Source organism: Stigmatopora nigra, chromosome 15, assembly GCF_051989575.1.
Source record: "Stigmatopora nigra isolate UIUO_SnigA chromosome 15, RoL_Snig_1.1, whole genome shotgun sequence".
NCBI classification, from domain to species: Eukaryota; Metazoa; Chordata; class Actinopteri; order Syngnathiformes; family Syngnathidae; genus Stigmatopora; species Stigmatopora nigra.
This window is the reverse complement of record NC_135522.1, coordinates 2,896,858-2,916,488: the sequence shown is the minus strand read 5'-3', so window position 1 is coordinate 2,916,488 and position 19,631 is coordinate 2,896,858. Positions and strand designations below refer to the sequence as shown.

The 19,631-nt window shown below is 38.1% G+C and overlaps 2 protein-coding genes across 3 annotated transcripts in view; one reads left to right on the top strand and one right to left on the bottom strand.

Moving 5' to 3' along the window:
- The window catches only part of LOC144208083 (UNC93-like protein MFSD11), a 53,371-nt gene that overhangs the window by 5,506 nt on the left and 28,234 nt on the right, over positions 1–19,631 (top strand). The window contains exons 12-14 of one of the 2 annotated variants that reach the window (XR_013328826.1): positions 2,742–2,845; positions 6,184–6,611; positions 12,403–12,485. Coding sequence is in view for 1 of the 2 variants with exons in the window: in XM_077733747.1 (XP_077589873.1) it covers positions 182–340 (159 nt within the window). In the remaining variant the exon portion in view is untranslated. Of the gene's footprint in view, positions 1–181; positions 640–2,741; positions 2,846–6,183; positions 6,612–12,402; positions 12,486–19,631 lie in introns of those variants that run through there. The other variant, XM_077733747.1, reaches the window with a different exon arrangement.
- On the bottom strand, positions 1,091–7,117 carry kdm8 (lysine (K)-specific demethylase 8). The gene is made up of 8 exons (XM_077733748.1): positions 6,935–7,117; positions 6,130–6,589; positions 5,865–6,037; positions 4,728–4,860; positions 4,215–4,265; positions 3,859–4,008; positions 3,661–3,753; positions 1,091–2,902 (listed from the first exon to the last, which is right to left on the bottom strand). The coding sequence occupies exons 2-8, from the start codon at positions 6,577–6,579 to the stop codon at positions 2,738–2,740; spliced, it is 1,215 nt and encodes a 404-aa protein (XP_077589874.1). The 5' UTR covers positions 6,580–6,589; positions 6,935–7,117; the 3' UTR covers positions 1,091–2,737.

Here is a 19,631-nt window from a genome sequence, read left to right as displayed (position 1 = left end):
AAAAGTCCGAGCACCATTTTTTTAGTAGGAAAAACAACTCATTTCAGTCCAGCTTAATTTAACTCAGTTAATTTCTTTCCAGTGTATTTTTTTTTAAAGAAAAATAATGCTTTATAGGGTTCAAGTTTGGGTAATAGTTTTTTTTCTTCTTTTTTTGTTCTTCCCCTTATTTGTCATTTAGTCAGTCTTTGCCGCACTGGCATTCTTCTATGGTGGTGCCATGCTACTCACATGGCAACTTCTGATTATGGTGGTGCTGGGTTTTAGTGGCACGCTCTCCTTCTTCGTGGCAGAGCGCATGCACGATGCAGATGACGCCTACACGGAGGCGGTGGAATAACTGTCAAAAAAAGATACTTTGAAAGCACGAGCAGCTTCAGGCGCTGAGGGTTATTAGTTTTTAAATGATACATTTTATCATCATCTCAGTTCATTTGCATATTGTGCTAATGGCCAAGTAACGTTCTGTGATGCTAAGTGTCATTTAATAGGACACTTTTAACAGGCTGCTAATACTTTATGCTTTTTTTGTTGTAATATTCTGAGTTGTAGTAATCAGCAATCTTTTTTTATAGTCAAAATACTTTTATTTTTTAATGCTGTGCTAACAACTTTTGCAAATAAAGCTATGCAATTCTTGTTGTGAATTTCCCTTTTTATTACGAGACTAAAATTAACTTTCGCCACTTTATCTTAATTTTGCTGCTTTCTAGTTATAAACACGCTTTTTATTAAAGGGTTTAAAATTTAATCTAATCTAATCTAACATGGGCAAATAACTGAACGGCTTCCAAATTTTCTATAATTTAATTTTTGTTACTACATGAACTATTTTGGTTGCATAAATGCAGATTAGGAGATTTTTTAAAGATTTGTGTTGCATTCTTCATGGAAAAAATGTACTGTATAAACTGAAAATTGCTGAAAAAGGTTTGTATTTCTGCAAAAAAATGAAATATGTGGTTGTACTGTAATATGCTATTTAGATGAAAAACTTCACATCAGTCTTACAGTTTTCTTTATTAAGCTAAAATTAAAACACCAAAAAAATTTGTTGCATTTGTTGACAGAAATATAAAGCATCTTCTGTATAAACAAAAAATATTTTCAACATGTATCTTTTCTGCAAAACCAAAAAAGTCATACTTTGTATCTGTATCATAAAACTGCTTCCCATCAGTTTGTAATATGCAAATGAGGTCTTAATGAGATGTGAGTAAACCCCGCCTTTCAATCCCTACTATTGTAATGATTATAACTTTATATTTCACATGAAAAAAAGTATACTTTAATTTAATCAGCAGCAAACATGAAGCCGCAAAGAATGTAGAACATTAATCAAAAAAAGCGGAGAGCAAGAAAGAAGACGATAGGCTGCAGGGAAGGGAACAAGGGTGCACGTTATTTCACTGGTAATTAAATATTGATCACTTCATAATGAGAGTAAGCAGTTCTGCAAGATCGCAAGTCAATTGTGCCACATTGCGACAATAATACACTTGGGTTTAATCTTCAAATTACGCCACAGACAGGATAACTATAGTGTATCTGAGGTCTTTTCGTCTTTTATAGATAAGCACTTTCTATTGGTTCTGATAGTTTCATTTTATGTCATGTACAGCCGCTGGTAAGCTTTGAAGGTTCACTCGATTTTAATGAATGACTTCGATTAGCTTTTGTTGTGCTTGAGGGATCTTCTGATTCTCATCAAAAGTAATTCATTTGCACCACAAGAAATGTGAATGGACATTGACATGTGCTCACAGGTGTCAAAGTGGCGGCCCGGGGGCCAAATTTGGCCCGCTTCATAATTTTGTGTGGCCCGAGTAAGTAAATCATGAGTGCTGACTTTTTGTTTTAGGATCAAATTAAAATGAAGAGTATAGATGTATATTACATTTCCTGATTTTCCGCCTTTTAAATCAATAATTGTCATTTTTTAATAATTTTTTTTCAGTTTTTAGTTCGAAAATCATTTGGTAAAATCTAAAAATATATAAAAAAGCTAAAATATACATTTTTTTAGATCTATAAAAATTGAATATTCAGGGCTTTTAATCCAGTTCTTTTAATCCATTTATAACAAAAAAAAATTTAATATTATATCTAAAATGGTCCACCTGAAATCAAGTTGACGTTAAATCGGCCCACAAACCAAGCATTTGAAACCCTTGTGCGAAAAGAAAATAAATAAATACACTTATGAGCTCATTTCCTTTTCAATTTGTACCCCTTTTGATTTTTTTAGAGAAAAGAAATGAGTTCAAATATTTCCTGTTCTGAAAATTACTACCTACAAAAGTAATTAAAACCTAAGGCCATTCTCAGCAGGTCCTTTGACTCCGTTTCCATTTCTAATAAGAACCAATCAAATGTGAAGATTTTTCATATCCTTTGAAAGGAACCCGATTTTACATTTCCCTCGAATTGAAGTACAACAAAAACCTCTAAACGATACCATATTACGTCTTTTGTGTGTATTTGTGTGTGTCTGCCCACAGGGGACACTTAATTTATGCACCTTCAGCTGTGACCCGCTTTACCCAGCAGCACATTTTAGCTAGCGCTCCCTCATTTGCATAAATTATGCAAATGTGAACACCTGAGGATATTTGTCATATTAAAAGGTCGAAAGTGCAATTACAGCAGACAATCTGTTAAAAAAAAATGTTGAAACAAGTAACTACATGTTGCTCGATTACCTCAGACTTCTTCATGGTTTTATTCTTCTTTTGAATCAGGACCACCAGAAACTGACGGAAAAGCTTTGCTCAAGGGAACGTACGTAATGCCAATGCTGGATGGGGATGAAGAGGACGTCTCCGGGGCGGAGGATGCACTCCAGGTATGGCGCTTTGGCGAATTCGGGGAAATGTTCTGGGTCGGGGTTTTCAACCTCAACCTAGGGGGGGAAAAATGCTTAAATGAGATTGGGTTTGTAATGTTTTGTTTTCTTAATATTAACTTTTTGACTGGTTTTAATGGAGAAATCGGATTGGACGTCAATTGTGGTAAAACTTGATCAATCAATTCAAACCTTTGCAGTATTAATATCTGTTAAAGGAAAAAAAATATATAAATATATATATATACATATGTATTATTTACATTGAAAAATAATAGTGTAGACTAGTAAGAATTCTCAAGTTTTATTCTTTAAAATTTCTAATGTACCAAAAAACTTTTTGGGTTTAAAAAGTAAAAAATAAACCCCAAATATTTGCCTTTTTTAGAAAAAATGGGTAAAATGATCGTTCTTAAAATTTGTTTTTAAAGTTTTATTTTAGCATTACACATAAAAGTAGACAATAGGCCCCATTTAGTTTTATTCATTATCTTTTTAGTTTTTTAAATTGCCTTTTTGACAAAAAAATAACAAGTACATATTATTCTAATTGAAAAATTGTTGATTAACTGTAAACTTTTGGGAAAAAAATCTATCTGAATTTAGCATACACAAAGTTGACACTTGGCTTGATCTTCCCCCTGGCGGCCACCTATGGACTAGCACCATTTAGTATTAAACCTAAAAAGTGCAGCCCAATGTAGGCTCAATTTAATATTATTATGTGGCCAAATTGAATTATATTTTCAAAATTCATCATATTTTGTATACCTCTCGCATGATTCATTTTAAAGACACAATCATATTAACATCACCTGACTGGTGTTATGCAGTAGCGGAGACGGGTTCGGGTAGAGCTTGTCGGACTCTTCTGGCGAGTAGAGACGGATGTATTTGCATCCCACCACCTGTATGGGGAAACTAGGATATAATGCCCAACAATCCATTGCTAGGAAAGCTAATATCTTGATTCAAAATGTTAAAGTGGCGTTTAATAAATAATAAATGACTACCTGAGCCAGGAAATTGTGCTGGGGGTCCTGGTGGAGGGGCGATACGGTTCCGGCGGGCCCAAACCAGGCGTTAACGGTTACGTCTTCCTCGTCGCCGTCACCCAGGCAGCAGTAATCAGGCAGGCGGATGTCATCCTTCAACTCTGGTATCTATGGCAACCAGGAAATTATTCCACATCCAAAAATAATAATAACAATATTGTCATTCAGAATGGCTGGCCAGAGAAAGAACGAACAAAAAGATCACAAGTGCATACAAATGTCTTAATATCATTTGCATTTTTTCTCGGGAATATGTGCCGCTTCGTTGGAGATGGAAATACATTTTGGGGGGGGGGGGGGGGGGTTATTTGTACCTGCTCAAACAGCTGATGTTGAGCCAGATAGCCGCAGATTGACGTGTCACTCTGTAATAAAAAAAATAAAATAAAAATAAGGAATTCCGTCTAGGCCAGGGTTGGGCAAACTTTTGGGGCCAAGATATGATACAAATAAAAAAGTGCATCCGTTAACAGTACATATGAAAAATAAACAGAAAAAAAGGACTAAAGTATTAGAATACTCATCACTCATCATTAAAGTAAAAAGTATAAAGTACACAGTAAAGTAAAAAGGAATGTATTAAGAAATATTAAAATGTCATTTAAAAAAATGATAGAAGGGCTGTAAAACACAGAAAAACAAATAAAAGTGGACAGAGCTACTGCCATTGGCTTCCGCGTGACGGCGCCATCTTGGGGAAAAAATATATTTGGACAATGTCGGCGGGCCGAATTAAAAAGCCTAACGGGCCCGTATGTGGCCCGCGGGCCTTAGTTTCCCCACACTTGGCCTAGGTGCAAGATTTTAATTTTTCTTTTACTACTTACGCGTTTTAAAATATAGCGGTCGATGAATTCATCCAACGTCATCAGCGTCTGGGACCACTCTTCGTCCGTATATCTGGAGCCCACCTCCACGGGGACGGTACGACACCCCGCCACTGACCTCAAATAGTCCAAGCTTTTTTGGGGATGGGGAGGAAAGAAGGCTGCATTTTTAGATCAGTTTACATTTGAGCCACGGCTTCAATTTCCATTCGTCTGGGGATGAAATTGTCCGTTAGGCATCCTTCACACGCAGACGATAGCGGTGTTTCTTCTCACTTGCTCGGATAAGTGCACTTGGATGCCCGAAGAGTGCCAATCGGCTTGATTGCAACACTGTTTAACATTGCTGGAGGACAAATGGCTTTTACTTGGTGTTGTAACTTTGAACAAAGAGGGTCATTTTTTTTATCCTTGTTTTTACGTGTATGTGTATGTCGGTAATAACCTTTTTTAAAAATAGAAGAGATTTTGAGGTGCATTGAGACCTGCCATTTTCAGAGAAAGAAGGTATGGTTTTTGGATAGGATGCGTTTATTTTATTTTTTTTAGTATTAACTGATTGATGGTGTTTTTTTTAATGGTAAGGTTGGCAGCGAATTAAAATAATGTATAAAATATAATAATACTTACCCATAATAAGGCACATGTAAAATAATGTAGAAAATATACCGTATTTTCACAACTATAAGGCGCACCACATTATAAGGCGCACTGTCAATGAATGATACATTTTATTTTTTTCCATATATAAAGCACACTGGATTATAAGGCGCCTTGCTTATTTTGCAGAAAATTTAAGACTTTTAAGTGCGCCTTATAGTCGTGAAAATACGGTAGTAATATAACAAAACATACAAAACAGTTATTTAATACATAGTGTTTAAAAAATACATTGAATGTACTCTATGAAATAGATATAAAAATAAATTAAAGGAGTAAGAAAATAACTAATTCCTAAATTAAGTAATAACGATAATAACTAAACAAAATGTGCTATTGTGAAAAGATTAATATGCAATGTAAATAATGATATACTAGATATACTACAATTGGGACAGCCTAGAAATCAGATTTTAGGTGCCACTGTATTTTCCCCATTCAAATCTTTCAAAAATATTCCATCATAGAGATTCAAACCTCCAGGGGTGCTGGTTGAGAGCTGGCCAGTGATCAATAGTCTCCTCCAAAATGACCGCTTTGAGGGGCAACAAGTAGTTCTTCTTAAAACTCTCCAGAGATGGACACTTTAATCTGGGAATGGTCAGACTTTCTCTGATCTGCGGAAACTCCGCCAGCGCAAATTTCATCCTCTGTTAAAACAAAATTGAATCACAAGTACTTATTAATTAGTAATGTTAGTCTTTTTGTCAAAATGTTTCAGCTTTTATACCAACATACGAACCTTAGCGTCTCCCTGATCCTCATTTTTAACGTTTTTCCTGACTTCTTTCTGCAGAATCTGAACCAGAACTTGTAGTCGGTCCTCCATAATGGCGGCTCCCATCAACAAGCCCATGTCACAAGTACGAAGGGCCTCCAGGAGGTCCTCCTCAGACGGCTCCCCCCGACACAAGGCGCACACCTTAAAGAGGCAACCATACGAATAGACTCTGCGCCATTCTTTGTCCACATGGCGCCACGTTCCCGTGTTGAGTTTCTCCCACGAGAAGTCCAGAACGATCTGTGCGTCGAGCAGGCGTTTACCGGCGGGGGCGTGGCCGTAAACTTGAGATCTGCATCTTCTCAACATCTCCACCACGCTTCCATGCACCTTTTCACTGAATTGGAGGGGAAAGTGGTCCTCATCCGGAGGAAGGGCAGCGAAAATCTTTGACCACACTGAGGTTGCCATTTATGAAGATCTATGAGGAGCAGAAGATCAAGGTGAGCAATCTAATATACACAATAACACAAAACCAGTGGTATCTTTAATTATGTGCCCGCAGTGTACTAGATTTTCAAAATAATGAGCAGTAGACTAGTTTTTCTCTGGTCTGTATCAGGCCTATGTGCAGAAATGTATTTTATTTTTTAAATAAACACCAACAATCTAAGGATTTTAAATATAATTTAAGACAGATATGGAATGTAAGTAATAAGAACACCATGTCACTTTGTAATTTTTAATTTAAAAAAATTATATTAGCATCAGGACGAAATACACAACTTTTCACACAGTAATTTACCAAAGTAAAATACATGTTTACCTTTCAAAAAGCTCTGCGATGGCGCTAAATGTCCTGAGATTTGTCACTAAATAACGGGATTGAGCGCGGGGTAACCAAATTAATTAAATGCAGAAAGATCGGTAAAGATTTATTTGGAATTCATGGCGAAACGACTGAGGTAAAATACTCTGAAAACAACAACAACATTAACTCAGAATTTCCCCTATGGCAACCAGGAATCTGTGTGACGACATAAATAGACCGATAGGAAACATCAACTTGTGACAACTTTAGTTCCGGCAGTCCAATATATTACATTGAATTAAATTAGAAACAACTTGTCAGCATATTAATTAACAATTAAATAATAACTTCAATTAAAAAAAGGTTTATAAACATTTTAAGTTAAAAACATTCATTTCCAATAACTAATCTAATCTAACAATTAATATTAGAAGTATTACAATTGAATAACAACTAACCCTGCAAAATAAATTCAACTAAATAAACATGTTTTTCCGTTTTATTATCTATTTTATTGGATTTTTATCTGAAATAATTAATTCCAGGTACCATATTATTTTTTTCAGTTTAATAATTGGTCACATTGATGCACAATATTGTAATTATGAAGCCTAGGACTAAAACTATATAGTTGCTTATTTACCTGTAGATGGTTAAAGAATCCACTTGCAAGTACATGTAAGAAATAGACTCAAGGTTGTTACACAGATATTTAATTTACCTTTTTTCTCCCCATGTTGGCAGAAGCGTTTTATGTAAATAGCAGCCATTCCCACAAGGTAGCTTGATATGTACAGTGTCTGCTCATGCAAAGCTAAAACAATAATTGGATTTGTCTTCTCAATACCGCTGTGATATGATCCCCTTTTTTTTTTTTACGCCATTGATTTTTTTTCCAGCACGGGGAAAAAGTCTGAGCAAACATGATAGGGGCCCTTCAGTATCGGAAGACACACTGCGTTTTTATCAAATGCCAAATGCAATGAAATTCAAATATTCCAGCTTCTCTCTGCAGGGTTTTCCTAGATTTGGCCCCCGGGCCGCTACTTTGACACCATATGTGAAACTTAATTCTAATTTAGTTTGACATTTTTGTACTTTCTCCTTCTCCAAGTTCATTTAAATTTGTTTATTTTACGATTCACCGCTTCAAAAAGTCAAATCACCACAATTTGCTTTCGTCAAAATACGCCAAAATCCCTAAGATTTATTCCATCCATCTTTCTCCCACAATTCATCTTTGATAATTCCATCCACAAATTGCCACCCTCCACCACAGGTCCAATTCCTCTTCCACATTTTGTTACCATGAAAGATTGTCTTGCTTGTTTAATATCACACTTGAAAGGTTTTACAAGTACTCCAGAGACCCGAGCATATGTATACGAGCTAGTAAAAAGTAAACTTTCCATATTACAACTCTTTTTTTAAGATATTGAATGAAAGAAAAAAAAAAGAACATCAAATAGCAAGTAGGTGATGGAGCTTTGCCATTTGGTAGTAGCCATATAAAGAAAGTCTCCAGAGAGTGTGTGCTCTCCCCTCCTGTGTAAACATGGGTATAAGGTCGCGGACAAACAGCGGCGGGCCTTCTGACACTGGCGGCGTCTTACAAGTGAATGTTCGTGTGAACAGAACATCCGGGGGGCTCCCTACCGACCCACCGCATCCCCCTTTTCTAACACGTACACACACATGCGAGCCAGGCTAGACAAATACGGCAAGGTTTATTTTCCCAGTGTCACATAGAGAAACAAATGGAGCGTGTTGGACCAGCTGAGACCGGCTCGCTGTAGTCTTGACTTGACACACTGACTTCTACTATCATGTGCTTACATGTTTTTTTTTGTTTAGGGTTTAAGATGCTGTATTTATTCTTGTTCTTATGATAAATCTGATTATGGGAATCTCAGTATCTAGACAATAGGTGTCAAAGTGGCGGCCTGAGGGCCAAATCTGGCCCGCCAAATCATTTTTAATGGCCCGGGAAAGTAAATTATGAGTGCTGACGTTCTGGTTTTGGATTAAATCAAAATGAAAAGTATAGATGTATATTAAATTAAGTGATTTTTACCGTTTTAAATCAATGATTGTATTTTTTTAATCATTTTTTTGACTAACGGGGAAAAAAACACTGAAAGAAAATGCAATGCTCCACCCAGTGCTCGTTGATATCTGTTATACACGAAAGAGATCTGGCAAAAAATCATAAACAGCCTCATGTCTTAGCCACCAAAATTAGAAATTTTCCTCATATCTCCGGACAATTATTTGCTCAAAACTTTACTCGTATCTCAAATTGCTCGTATGTCAGGGTGCTCTTATGTCAAGGCACTACTGTATATAAAACTAAATGACAGCTCGCAGCCGTAAAAGTATCCTATGAGCTGAATTCATTATTTCCTACCTCAAATAAGCGGCTCAAAATTCACCCTACAGCCTATTATTACTTTTTTTTAAACATTTAATTTACTTTTACCTATTAACTTAATTTCCTCCTCCAATTAAATTATTTCCCGAAGCCAGTTTGGGCTACTTGTGCGGTAAACAATTAATTAGGTTTAGATAAACGTATTTTTCTTTGACCCCCTTTAGAAATAACAACAACAACAACAAAAAAATAAACTCCCTACAGCCGCTCATAGTTGCGTTGGACCGTAGAAATGACCCCTGGGAGGGGGTCCCCGGAGAAATCGGGGGCCGAACCGTGGGCGGCATGTAATCAGCGCCATTACACTGCAGGTGATGCTGAAATAAAAGATGTGAAAAATAGCCTGTGGTGATGTTGCCATGGATTAGAATCCAATTAAACACTTTTTAGCTTCGAACAAAACTGTCATGCTTTTGCCTGCTGACTCATGAAATGAATGCATTGTCGCCTCACAAAGCAAATGTTACGTCTGTAACTTTTTAGCCTGATAGGTGGGAGTTCAAATAATCATTTAAATCTGTTCTTTTGTCTCCCCTGTAATTTAGATTTATATTATTTTTACCTCTTTTTTTAGCTGTAGTAGAAGAAAACAGTCATAAGGACACTGAAATGTCAATTTATGACACTTTACTATTCAATGAAGTCACAGTAAGGGTTGACATTTTTTTATCATAAGCCTTCAGAAAATGAATATGTACATAAATTATGGTAAAATCAAGTTTGGTAGCCTAAAAAGAGAGAAATTCCAATGAATATTCATTTATATTATATGAGTGATGAATTATAATGACTATTAAAATGAACATTTTGAAGTATTTTGGAGTATTTTTGGACATCTAATCAAAACATTAAATAATAAAACTCATAGAAAGCAAATCTAATTCACAATATAGTATAAAATATGTGTTATCATCTTGTTTTGATCATCATTTAAAATATTTTTTAAAATTTAATTCCATTTTGATCAACAAAAAACTTTTAGAGCAGTACCAAGATTGTTGGTGTTTCTTTAAGTTTAGTGTTGCAACTGGCAATTTTAGTTTACTATGTGGTCAAGGCAAATTTTTGCTCATTTTTAGATTAAAAAAAACAGTTTGGCATCTACGCACTTAACAAATATGACAACATTTTTAATTCTTAATCTCATTCTATTCATAGTGACATTTTTGTCTAGACCAGAATCACCATCTTTCCATTTAATCATCACAATTCCATTTTTCCCCCAATCAAAACAACTCTGACACTACCAAGCATGTTACAACGTCATCTCTAATCCCCCAACCCCTACGCCCCAATAAGCCATTTACCATTCCCACACCCTATCGACACGCCTATAAAAGCTAGACCGAGGTTGAAGGGGTTGCCACATTTCCACGGAATCCCCCCTTAATGGACATTTCGGTAATACCCCGAAGAGGTAACAAATGAGAGGTGTAAAGTTAAACGTCCTGTGAAATCATCCCATTTCGAAACAAGCTGCCTTTACGGCCTCGGGAGCTTTCTCCACAGACAATTATCCTCCTGGAACTCACACACATACTTTTTTTTTTTTTAGAGTGACTACAGGTCCGCTCGCTTACAAATTCTTCCGCTAAAAAGTCGGAGGCCGGGATGGCGATGGCGTCCCCCCCTCCCTTGGGTACTTCAACCCCGCCTGCTGAAATAGACGCCTTCGCCAGCTTGGCTGTAATCTGTCTAAAGTACTTTGGATCAAATGAAGGCGAGCAGGTGTGCCCCCCACGGTGGGTGCCCAGGTGACACCTGCTACTTCCCCTTTAATTCCAGTTAAAACAGATGTTTCACCAGGAGGCTACGGCGACCATTCGCTTGGCCCCTTCTCGCTCTACGCTTGATATCAGTCACATTTGATTAGGAGACCTGCCTTTGCTGTAATAGATGCATCAATATTTGACGAGTTCCCAAAAAAAACAACCAAAAAACGGCAACATTTGGCTAGTCATCGAACCCATCTTCCATTTTTTAATGCCAATATGAAAAAAAAGAAGCAACGTGAGTGGAAAAAAGGTGAAGATAAAACGAAATCCTCATATTGTTAATGTAATCGTGCCAAGTGGGGTGCCAGAGGGTGACTAGAGATAACTTTGATCCTGAGAAGCCTATAAAAAAATATATAAAAATACAAGGGTGCACTGATCTTAAAACACTATTTGGGGCAGATTTCAAGCTGCTCTGCAGGGGATTTTTTTTTGGTATGAAAGAGGAATGAACTCATTGGTAAGTTCTTATTCATATTGCAGGTAAAAGGTGGAGGACGGTGGAGGTTTTCTGGGGTGAATTAGGTTGCAGGATCAATTTTTTTGATTTTTTTCCAGATTTTAGCCCCATATGCTCTGCTTTTGAAGGTAGTAGCAAAGAGTAGGTGTCTTAATTTGAGCAAATATTATTTAATATTCTGTAGTGGAGCCTCTATTAGTGTCATGTTGATTAAAATGGAATTAATTATTTTGATTTTTTCCAAATTTTAGCCCCATATGCTCCACTTTTTAAGGTACTCGCGAAGCATAGGTGTCTTGATTTGAGCAAATATTATTTAATAAATGCTCTAGTGGAGGTTTTAATGTCGTTTTGATTAAAATGGAATTACATTATTTATTTATTTTTTTAAATTATGATCATTACAAGATGACAACACCTATTTTATACTCTATTGTGAATTACATTTGCTTCCTATGAGCTTCTTATTACTTATTGTTTGGATAATATGTTCAAAAATACTCCAAAATACTCATAAAAAAAACTCATTATAATTCACCACGCATCTAATATACAATAAACATTCATTGGAGTTTCCTAAAATGTTACACATCTCTTTTTAGGCTACCAAAGTTGATTTTACCATAATTTATGTGCATTTTCATTTTCCTGGGGCTTTGAAGTAAATTCCATTTTGGCAATTCCTTGGAGAGTTAGTTTAAAAAAAACAAAAACAAAAAAAACAGTTAGAAATATCTAACAATCTACAATACTGTTTGTGTGGTGGCATGTGTTTTCATTTTTCTAATTCTTATCCCCATGCTCTACTCTTCTAAAGGCACCAAGATGATTGACAACTTCTGATCTACATGCAAATATTGTTTAATATTCTACAGCAGCGCCACTTCTCAGAGATACCAGGTCAGTGTGTATGTGTGTATGTGAGAAGAGAAGTTTATTTACCAGCAGAGTGCAGTGTTGTGGCAGCCTAACTACATGATTTAAAAAAAAAAAAAACAACAGTTACTGTAATGAGATCCAATAGAAGAGCAGTATCTAACAATCAGGCTTGATTGACACTGTCAGGCAGGTATTAAATCAAAAATATGTTTATCATAGTGCCTGTAATTTGCATGCATATCCGTAGGCGTTGTTTGAGAAGAGCCTATTAGACATCAGGCATTGATTGGTGGGGGTGATTCTAATTGGATATAGGCCTTCATGCATTTGCACTCACAATTGTCAATCCATTTTTATGGTAATATAATACACTTTTTACTTTTTGGTGCAGTTTTTGGGAATGATCTTAACTCAAATATATGTTTGTGATGTATCCAAAGATAATGTGCTGTGGTAGTTATGTAGTATTCATTTTTTTTTTGTAGAACCACGTACAAGGAATGCTGGGGGTGCTGGAGTCTATGCGAGTTACTTATAGGGATTAGGTGGGGTACACATTGAATCGGTGGGCAGCCAATCACAGCGCACAAAGAGACAGACAAGCAATCGTACCGAGGGGCAAATTAGTTAGCTTAGCATGCATGTTTTGGGGGTGTGGGTAGAAATCGGAGTACCCGGAGAAAACCCATGCAAACCCGGGGGAAACAGGCAAACTTCACACAGTGAGGACCTACCTGGCATTGAACCCTCGACATCGGATCTGTGAGGTCGATGAGTGTACCACTACACCGCCGGGGTGCCAGTTATAAAATAAATGAACAGAATCTACTGTAAAAACATTAAATCTTGACATTTACAGTAAAATACTGGAAACTGCGTTGCCAGAATCTTATTATTCAAAAAATAGGATGACTATAAAATACAATTTAAATAGTATAGTGATTCAGTAACAATGCTTTTTTTAAGTAGAATTTTGGTTAGAACTGAAAATAGTTAGCAATAAATTTATGTGCGTAAATTTTGTGTTATATAGCAAATATTGAAATTCCAGTTAGAGGACGAAGCTGCAATCTTAACATGGGAAATTTGTGAGCTTTGCTATTGGGTGTGTGCTCCACTACACTTTATTTTTCTTCTGCTAAGTCCCAAATTTTGTTATAAACTGTCCAAGAAGAAGTTGCTTAGTAACTGCGCCAAGGATGTTTTAGCCGTGTTTGTTTGTTTGCTCGCGAGTCCGACCTTGGCACACGGCACCCACTTCAAAGTGGGTCGGCGTTTTGCTGCTTCTGAGCGCAAACTTGAATCCCAAATACTTGCATTTGGGGGTCAAATCCGTCCTGGGGGACATGTGGATTACAGTTGGGTTAGACAAGGAGAGGCCGCTTCATTTTGGTAGTACCTGGGACTCAATCAACAAACGGATGTGTGAATTAGGGTAGAGAGAGAGTCGGTTTTGTACCTTCCCGTTTGCTGTCTTTGCGGGTATGCATAGGTGCAGCAACAGGTAATGACGTGGTATCGATTTGGAAAGCTGAGGAGCTGATTGATGATGTTGCCCTCCCGGCCGACGTGGCGTAATGAGTTGCCATCTCATCGGCTCCCCCACTCCATCCTCTACGTGTCACATTGAAGCTCCGCGCAGGAGAAAGTCTCTGTCATTTCCGTCAGCATACGCCATCATTCTTCAAACCTTAAGAATGGCGTGCTTAGTCACCTAGAGTAAAGTCGTTGACGGTCCCCAATCAGGACAGCGGAGACTTGACAAAGACGTTCTGTTGTCGAAAACGTTGCAGGCTCATACCATGCTAGACTTGACTCCAATTTTGTCAGATTTTGTATTTAACTACAATATGCACTATATTCCATCATATATTCCGGATTATATCATATTCCGGAACATGAAACATTCCAGAACATGAAAAATTCCGGAAAATGGAGTATTCCAGAATAAGTATTCCGGAATATGAAATATCGGTAGTATTCTGGAATAAGTATTCCGGAATAAATATTCTGGAATAAGTATTCCGGATTAAGTATTCTGGAATAAGTATTCCGGAATAAGTATTTGGGAATAAGTATTTGGGAATAAGTATTTGGGAATAAGTATTTGGGAATAAGTATTCCGGAATAAGTATTCTGGAATAAGTATTCCGGAATAAGTATTCCGGAATAAGTATTCCGGAATACTTATTTCAGAATAAGTATCCCGGAATACTTATTTCGGAAAAAGTATTCGGGAATACTTATTCCGGAATGCTTATTCCAGAATACTACCAATATTTTATATTCCGGAATACTTATTCCGGAATACTTCATTTTCCCTCCCTGTCGAAGCGGATTGGACGTGGCATTTTTTTCTTTAACTCTTTGCAGGGCAGTTCTTAAACTCATGAGTTGCCATTGACGACGCAAAATCTTCAATTCATTTTAACTGGGAAGGGCGAATAAATATTCAAGGGATTGGACGTCAATATAAAAGCTATTTCCTAAGCAACGCTGGTTTGTCTCTCACCATCGATGGCAGCCAACGAATTAAATATGCCGTAAAGCTGCTCCCCATCATAAAAATGTTCTTAATAAACTAAAAGAAGGAGGGGGAGGATGACTACTTGACGCTGTAAATCCAGCCTCAACTACTTGGCTGTCCAACTACTTTTCCTCTTCCATCATCTTCTCCAATCTACAGCCAGTGCTTCAGTCACCCCAAACGCGTCATCTCGACTCCCCGTCCGACGTATATCAGCACCCCCCCCCCCCCCCCCCCTCCATTTATAATCCTGGCCACAACACCGGCACTTTTCATTTCTCCCAGACGATGACACACTGGGGCGTGATCTGTTTGATGGAGACATTTCCCGCTCCGGCTCGGGGTCCCCGCCCGCCTCCATTACGGCACCGCCATACATCTCGCCTCCACCCGAGCCCCCCCGTGATGCTCGTAGGGCCCCAGCTCCTGTTCAGGGGGCGAGGGGGATCGCTCACCCGCATCTGACACTGCATCATCTGTGGCAAGCTATCAAAAACAGCCTCACCTTTTTTTAAATTCTCTCTTAGAGGGATAGGTGAGATAGGACGGGGGTCTTATACCGCCCCCGCTCCTTCTTCCACCATCACCATTGAACAAAAGACACCGTAGAGACCTACTCTTGAGGAGACACATGAATCATTGCTGACAAGGCTCCTCCCGCCACGGTGTTGTAGCCGCGAATAATCCACCACAGCCCAGGCCTTGATCAATTAGTCAATCTCTCAAGTGCACCTCTCAATTAACAAGGTGATTCCCGATGCTCCACACGTGATTCGCCGAAAGTACTTGTCTCCGTCGATTTAGGACGCCATCCAAGCACAGCGCTTGGCTACCTGGATTTTTTTTTTGCTGGTGGACTGAAAAAGTTTAAAGTAGTTGGTTGAGATTGGTTTTGGGTGCAGATAAGCTAACGCCAATAGACTGTTTCGTCCCGTTTAAAGTTGTAAAAGTTGGGGGTATGTATGTACTTTTTGGGGTGGTGTGAAGACAAAGTGGTCAACTGTGGTGGTCTTGTTTCAAGAGATGCAAAAAAAAAAAAACGAGAAAATGCAGGAAAGTACAGTTTTTTGTAAGATTTTGACAGGCATTATGGGAAATGTTGTTTGCTTAGCATCAGAGACTGTGGTTGATAGCAGCAGGCTAACATGTGTTGTTCAACATGGAGCAATGATGGGAAATTATTTTATTATTTATTTGTTACCCAGCTGACACTTTTTGGCCCAACTTCAGGTTACCTTGTTTTGTCGGGGTTTAAGAAACTGAATAGAAATAGAAATACCCTTTAAGAAGTGTGTCAAAATGTTGATATTGATGCGCTTGCAAGATCATATTCAATATCAAATTAGTGTATACAGTGCATAAATGGCCTTATGACTTCATGTTAGAGGTCATGGAGTTTGTTATTTTTCTGGAGGATCCTGACATCATTAAATAAAATACAGTCTAAGCTCTTTCAGAAGCATTAACGTTCCCCCCTCGGGAAACCGGCATGAGCCGAGCGTTAAAAAAAGGGGGACGGTGGTTGGCTGGTGGTTTGCAGGGGCGCAAATGTCAAAGGTCGTCACGTCAGAGAACATTTGGGAGCTTCTCAAGCGAGATTGCCATGCCAAGGCAGCCGTCCCATTGGCCCCCGGGGCGAAGGAAACGGATTGCTCCTATTACAGCCAGCCTCACGCACTGCAGTCCCCCCACTGACACATGCAACGCTCTGTTGGAGAGGACTCGGCGTAGTGGCCTGTTGAAAAGAGTGCCGTTGGGGAGTGTGTTGGGTGGGAGGCTAATGGGCGATCGCTTTAAAATATACACTATTCTTTTACAGTAGATTCCATTCAGATTGGGTAAGTAATATATATCTGAATTGACATGAGTGACATACTTTAAATGTAGACTTGTATATTATTCCAAGATGTTAAAGCAAGGGTGTTAGACTCGGGTTGGTTCGCGGGCTTGATTTCACGTGGGCCGGACCATTTTAGATATAATATTTAGATTTTTTTTTATAAATGGATTAAAAGAACGGGATTAAAAGCCCTGAATATTCAGTTTTTTATAGATATAAAACAATGTTAATTTTAGGTTTTTTTATATATATTTTTTAGATTTTACAGAATTATTTTTGAACTAAAAACACAAAAAAAATGATTAAAAAATTACTATTATTGATTTAAAGGGGGAAAATAATGAAGGTTAATATAAATCTATACTCTTGATTTTAATATGATCCTAAAACAGAAAGTTGCTACTCATGATTTAATTTCCTGGGCCACACAAAATGATGCGGTGGGCCAGATTTGGCCCCCGGGCCGCCACTTTGACACATCTGATCTAAATGAAAAACAAATGAGACCGAATATTGAAATGGAATATTTAGAAACATTCCTATTTCAGTATGCATGTGCTCAAACACATTTTAAAAAGGAGAAATACATTAGAAGGCATTTCCAGCCTTTGTCTGAAAAAAATGCTATGATTATTATGTATGGCCAAAATGCAAAGCCCAGAGTGCAATATTTTGAGATCGCACTAAGCCTGAAGTGCAGTTTTCTCAAAGGTTCATCTCTGAATTATTAACTACGCAAACTTTACTCATGAATCTTTCAAAGCCAATCGGACCTTAACTGACAGGGGAAATAATAAAGTGGGCTTCGTGGAGTGACTTTTTACTTTAAGGAATTCAAACAATTTGCGGTCATTCGTGTTCAAATGAAAAGGAAGGTTTTGCCAGACAAATTTTGCGCATGGCTGAAAAAAAAAACATGTCAAAGTTGATCGCCGACAAGTCATTTTCATCTAAGAAAAATCGTTGTACACAATTTGAACTGATCAAACAAACGTAAAATACAAGCAAAACTTGGCGGTTTGTGAACAAATGAAGGGTGAAAAAAGTTAACTTAAAAGGGCTTAATGTGAAAGCAGGCCGTCGTTTTCTTGACAAATCTGTGTGCCGTAATTAGTTTCTTTAGTCCACTTTTAATTCAATGAACCAAACAACCCCCCATTAGTTGTTTGTACAACACGATAGGAGGACCAGTAGATCTCATGACCATTTCCTGGCTCAAAGAAAACCTCCTCTCATGGTCTTTCTTCAAAACAAGTTGGCGCTGAAACACAAACCGCCCGGATGTCATTTCACATCGTTGCCCCGACCAACCTTTCCCGCAGAGAGCCCTGCCGAGATGTTTGTCTTAGCATTAGGCGTGCTCTTTTGTCAGAGTGACTCAACTTTTATCCATTTAAATCGGTGTAATTGCATCAAAGTACCTGGCTGGTGCCTTCATGCTGAGATACTGATAGGAGGATTAGCTCGAGTTGATGTGAGGCTCCGCGGGACGCCGCCTGGATTTTTTTGCACCTGAAGTAGTGGCCGATCGTGAGGATCTGTGGCTGTTGTCTCAGGAAAGAAGTAGTACAATTATACGGCACAACTTAAGAGTCATTGGGGTGCGTAACCGGACGTTTGGTCGACTGGACGTTTGGTCGACCGGACGTTTGGTTGCCCGGACGTTTGGTCGCCAGGACGTTTGGCCGCCCGGACGTTTGGTTGCCAGACATTTGGTCGCCCGGGTGAATCTAATTTTGAGAGCTGGTTTCAACAGTAGATATTTAGATATTAAACTCTCTCTCTCTCTCATTAATATAATTTTAAGATCTGATTTCAACAATAAACTCTGTCATGTTGTCAAACAATCCGGGGACCAAATGTCCGGCGACCAAACGTCCGAGTACCCATTGGGCACCATCGATGTCCAATGCAATCCATACTCTGAAGGGTTTTAGTGTCAACTTTTGAATAGCTGTCCCAAAATAAAGACCAATTTAAACGTGAATCATGGCTTACTCTTCAAATTCAATTGGATTAGACGTCTATGCCCGTCAATGGTGCCAATTCGAGGACTATCCAGGTGTAATATACCTCTCTCCCAGACATAGAAGATATTAACCATTGGGGAGTAGGCTGTCTTTGATGCTATTCTTCCTTTTAAGAAGCCCGTGTGCCGCTCAAATGCTTTTGAAGCTGTTGTTATCTTTCACAGCTTAAGATCAGACAGGCATCAAGTGCTTAAAAAAATGCGTGTTCTATCTTCCCAACAAGTGGATGGCTACTCCATGTGCCAGGAGAGTGACATTTAATCAGACTGCAAACTTCCACCAAGGCTAAGAACTCCCACAACCCCTAAACATTGCGGCATGTTGTTATTTTCCCCCCTTTTGTTTTGTGCCGCGCAAACTAAACTGAAAATGACTGGACCAAAGTGCATTTATTCTTACTGACATCAACAACAAAATGGTGCACGCCGCGGCTTAAAGGTCACTAACTTTTTGTTCTTGAAGAAACGGTAACTGGGGCAGAAATGCTCCGCTTGATATTTTGCTACTGACAATTGTAGCACCGAATAAAACCTAAAACTGTGTGCAATCTGTGTGTCCTCTCAAGTGGACAAAAATACAACATGAAAAGATTCCGCAGGCTGGAGCATTGTTTTAAAATGTTGCTACATTGGCTATAAATAGACTTTTTCCAAAATTAAGGAAAGGAATGCCTGAAATTATGAAAATATTTAGATTAGATTAGATAAGAACTTTATTTAATCCTGTATTGGGAAAATTCCTTGGTTGCAGTAGCAAGCACAGACACAGAA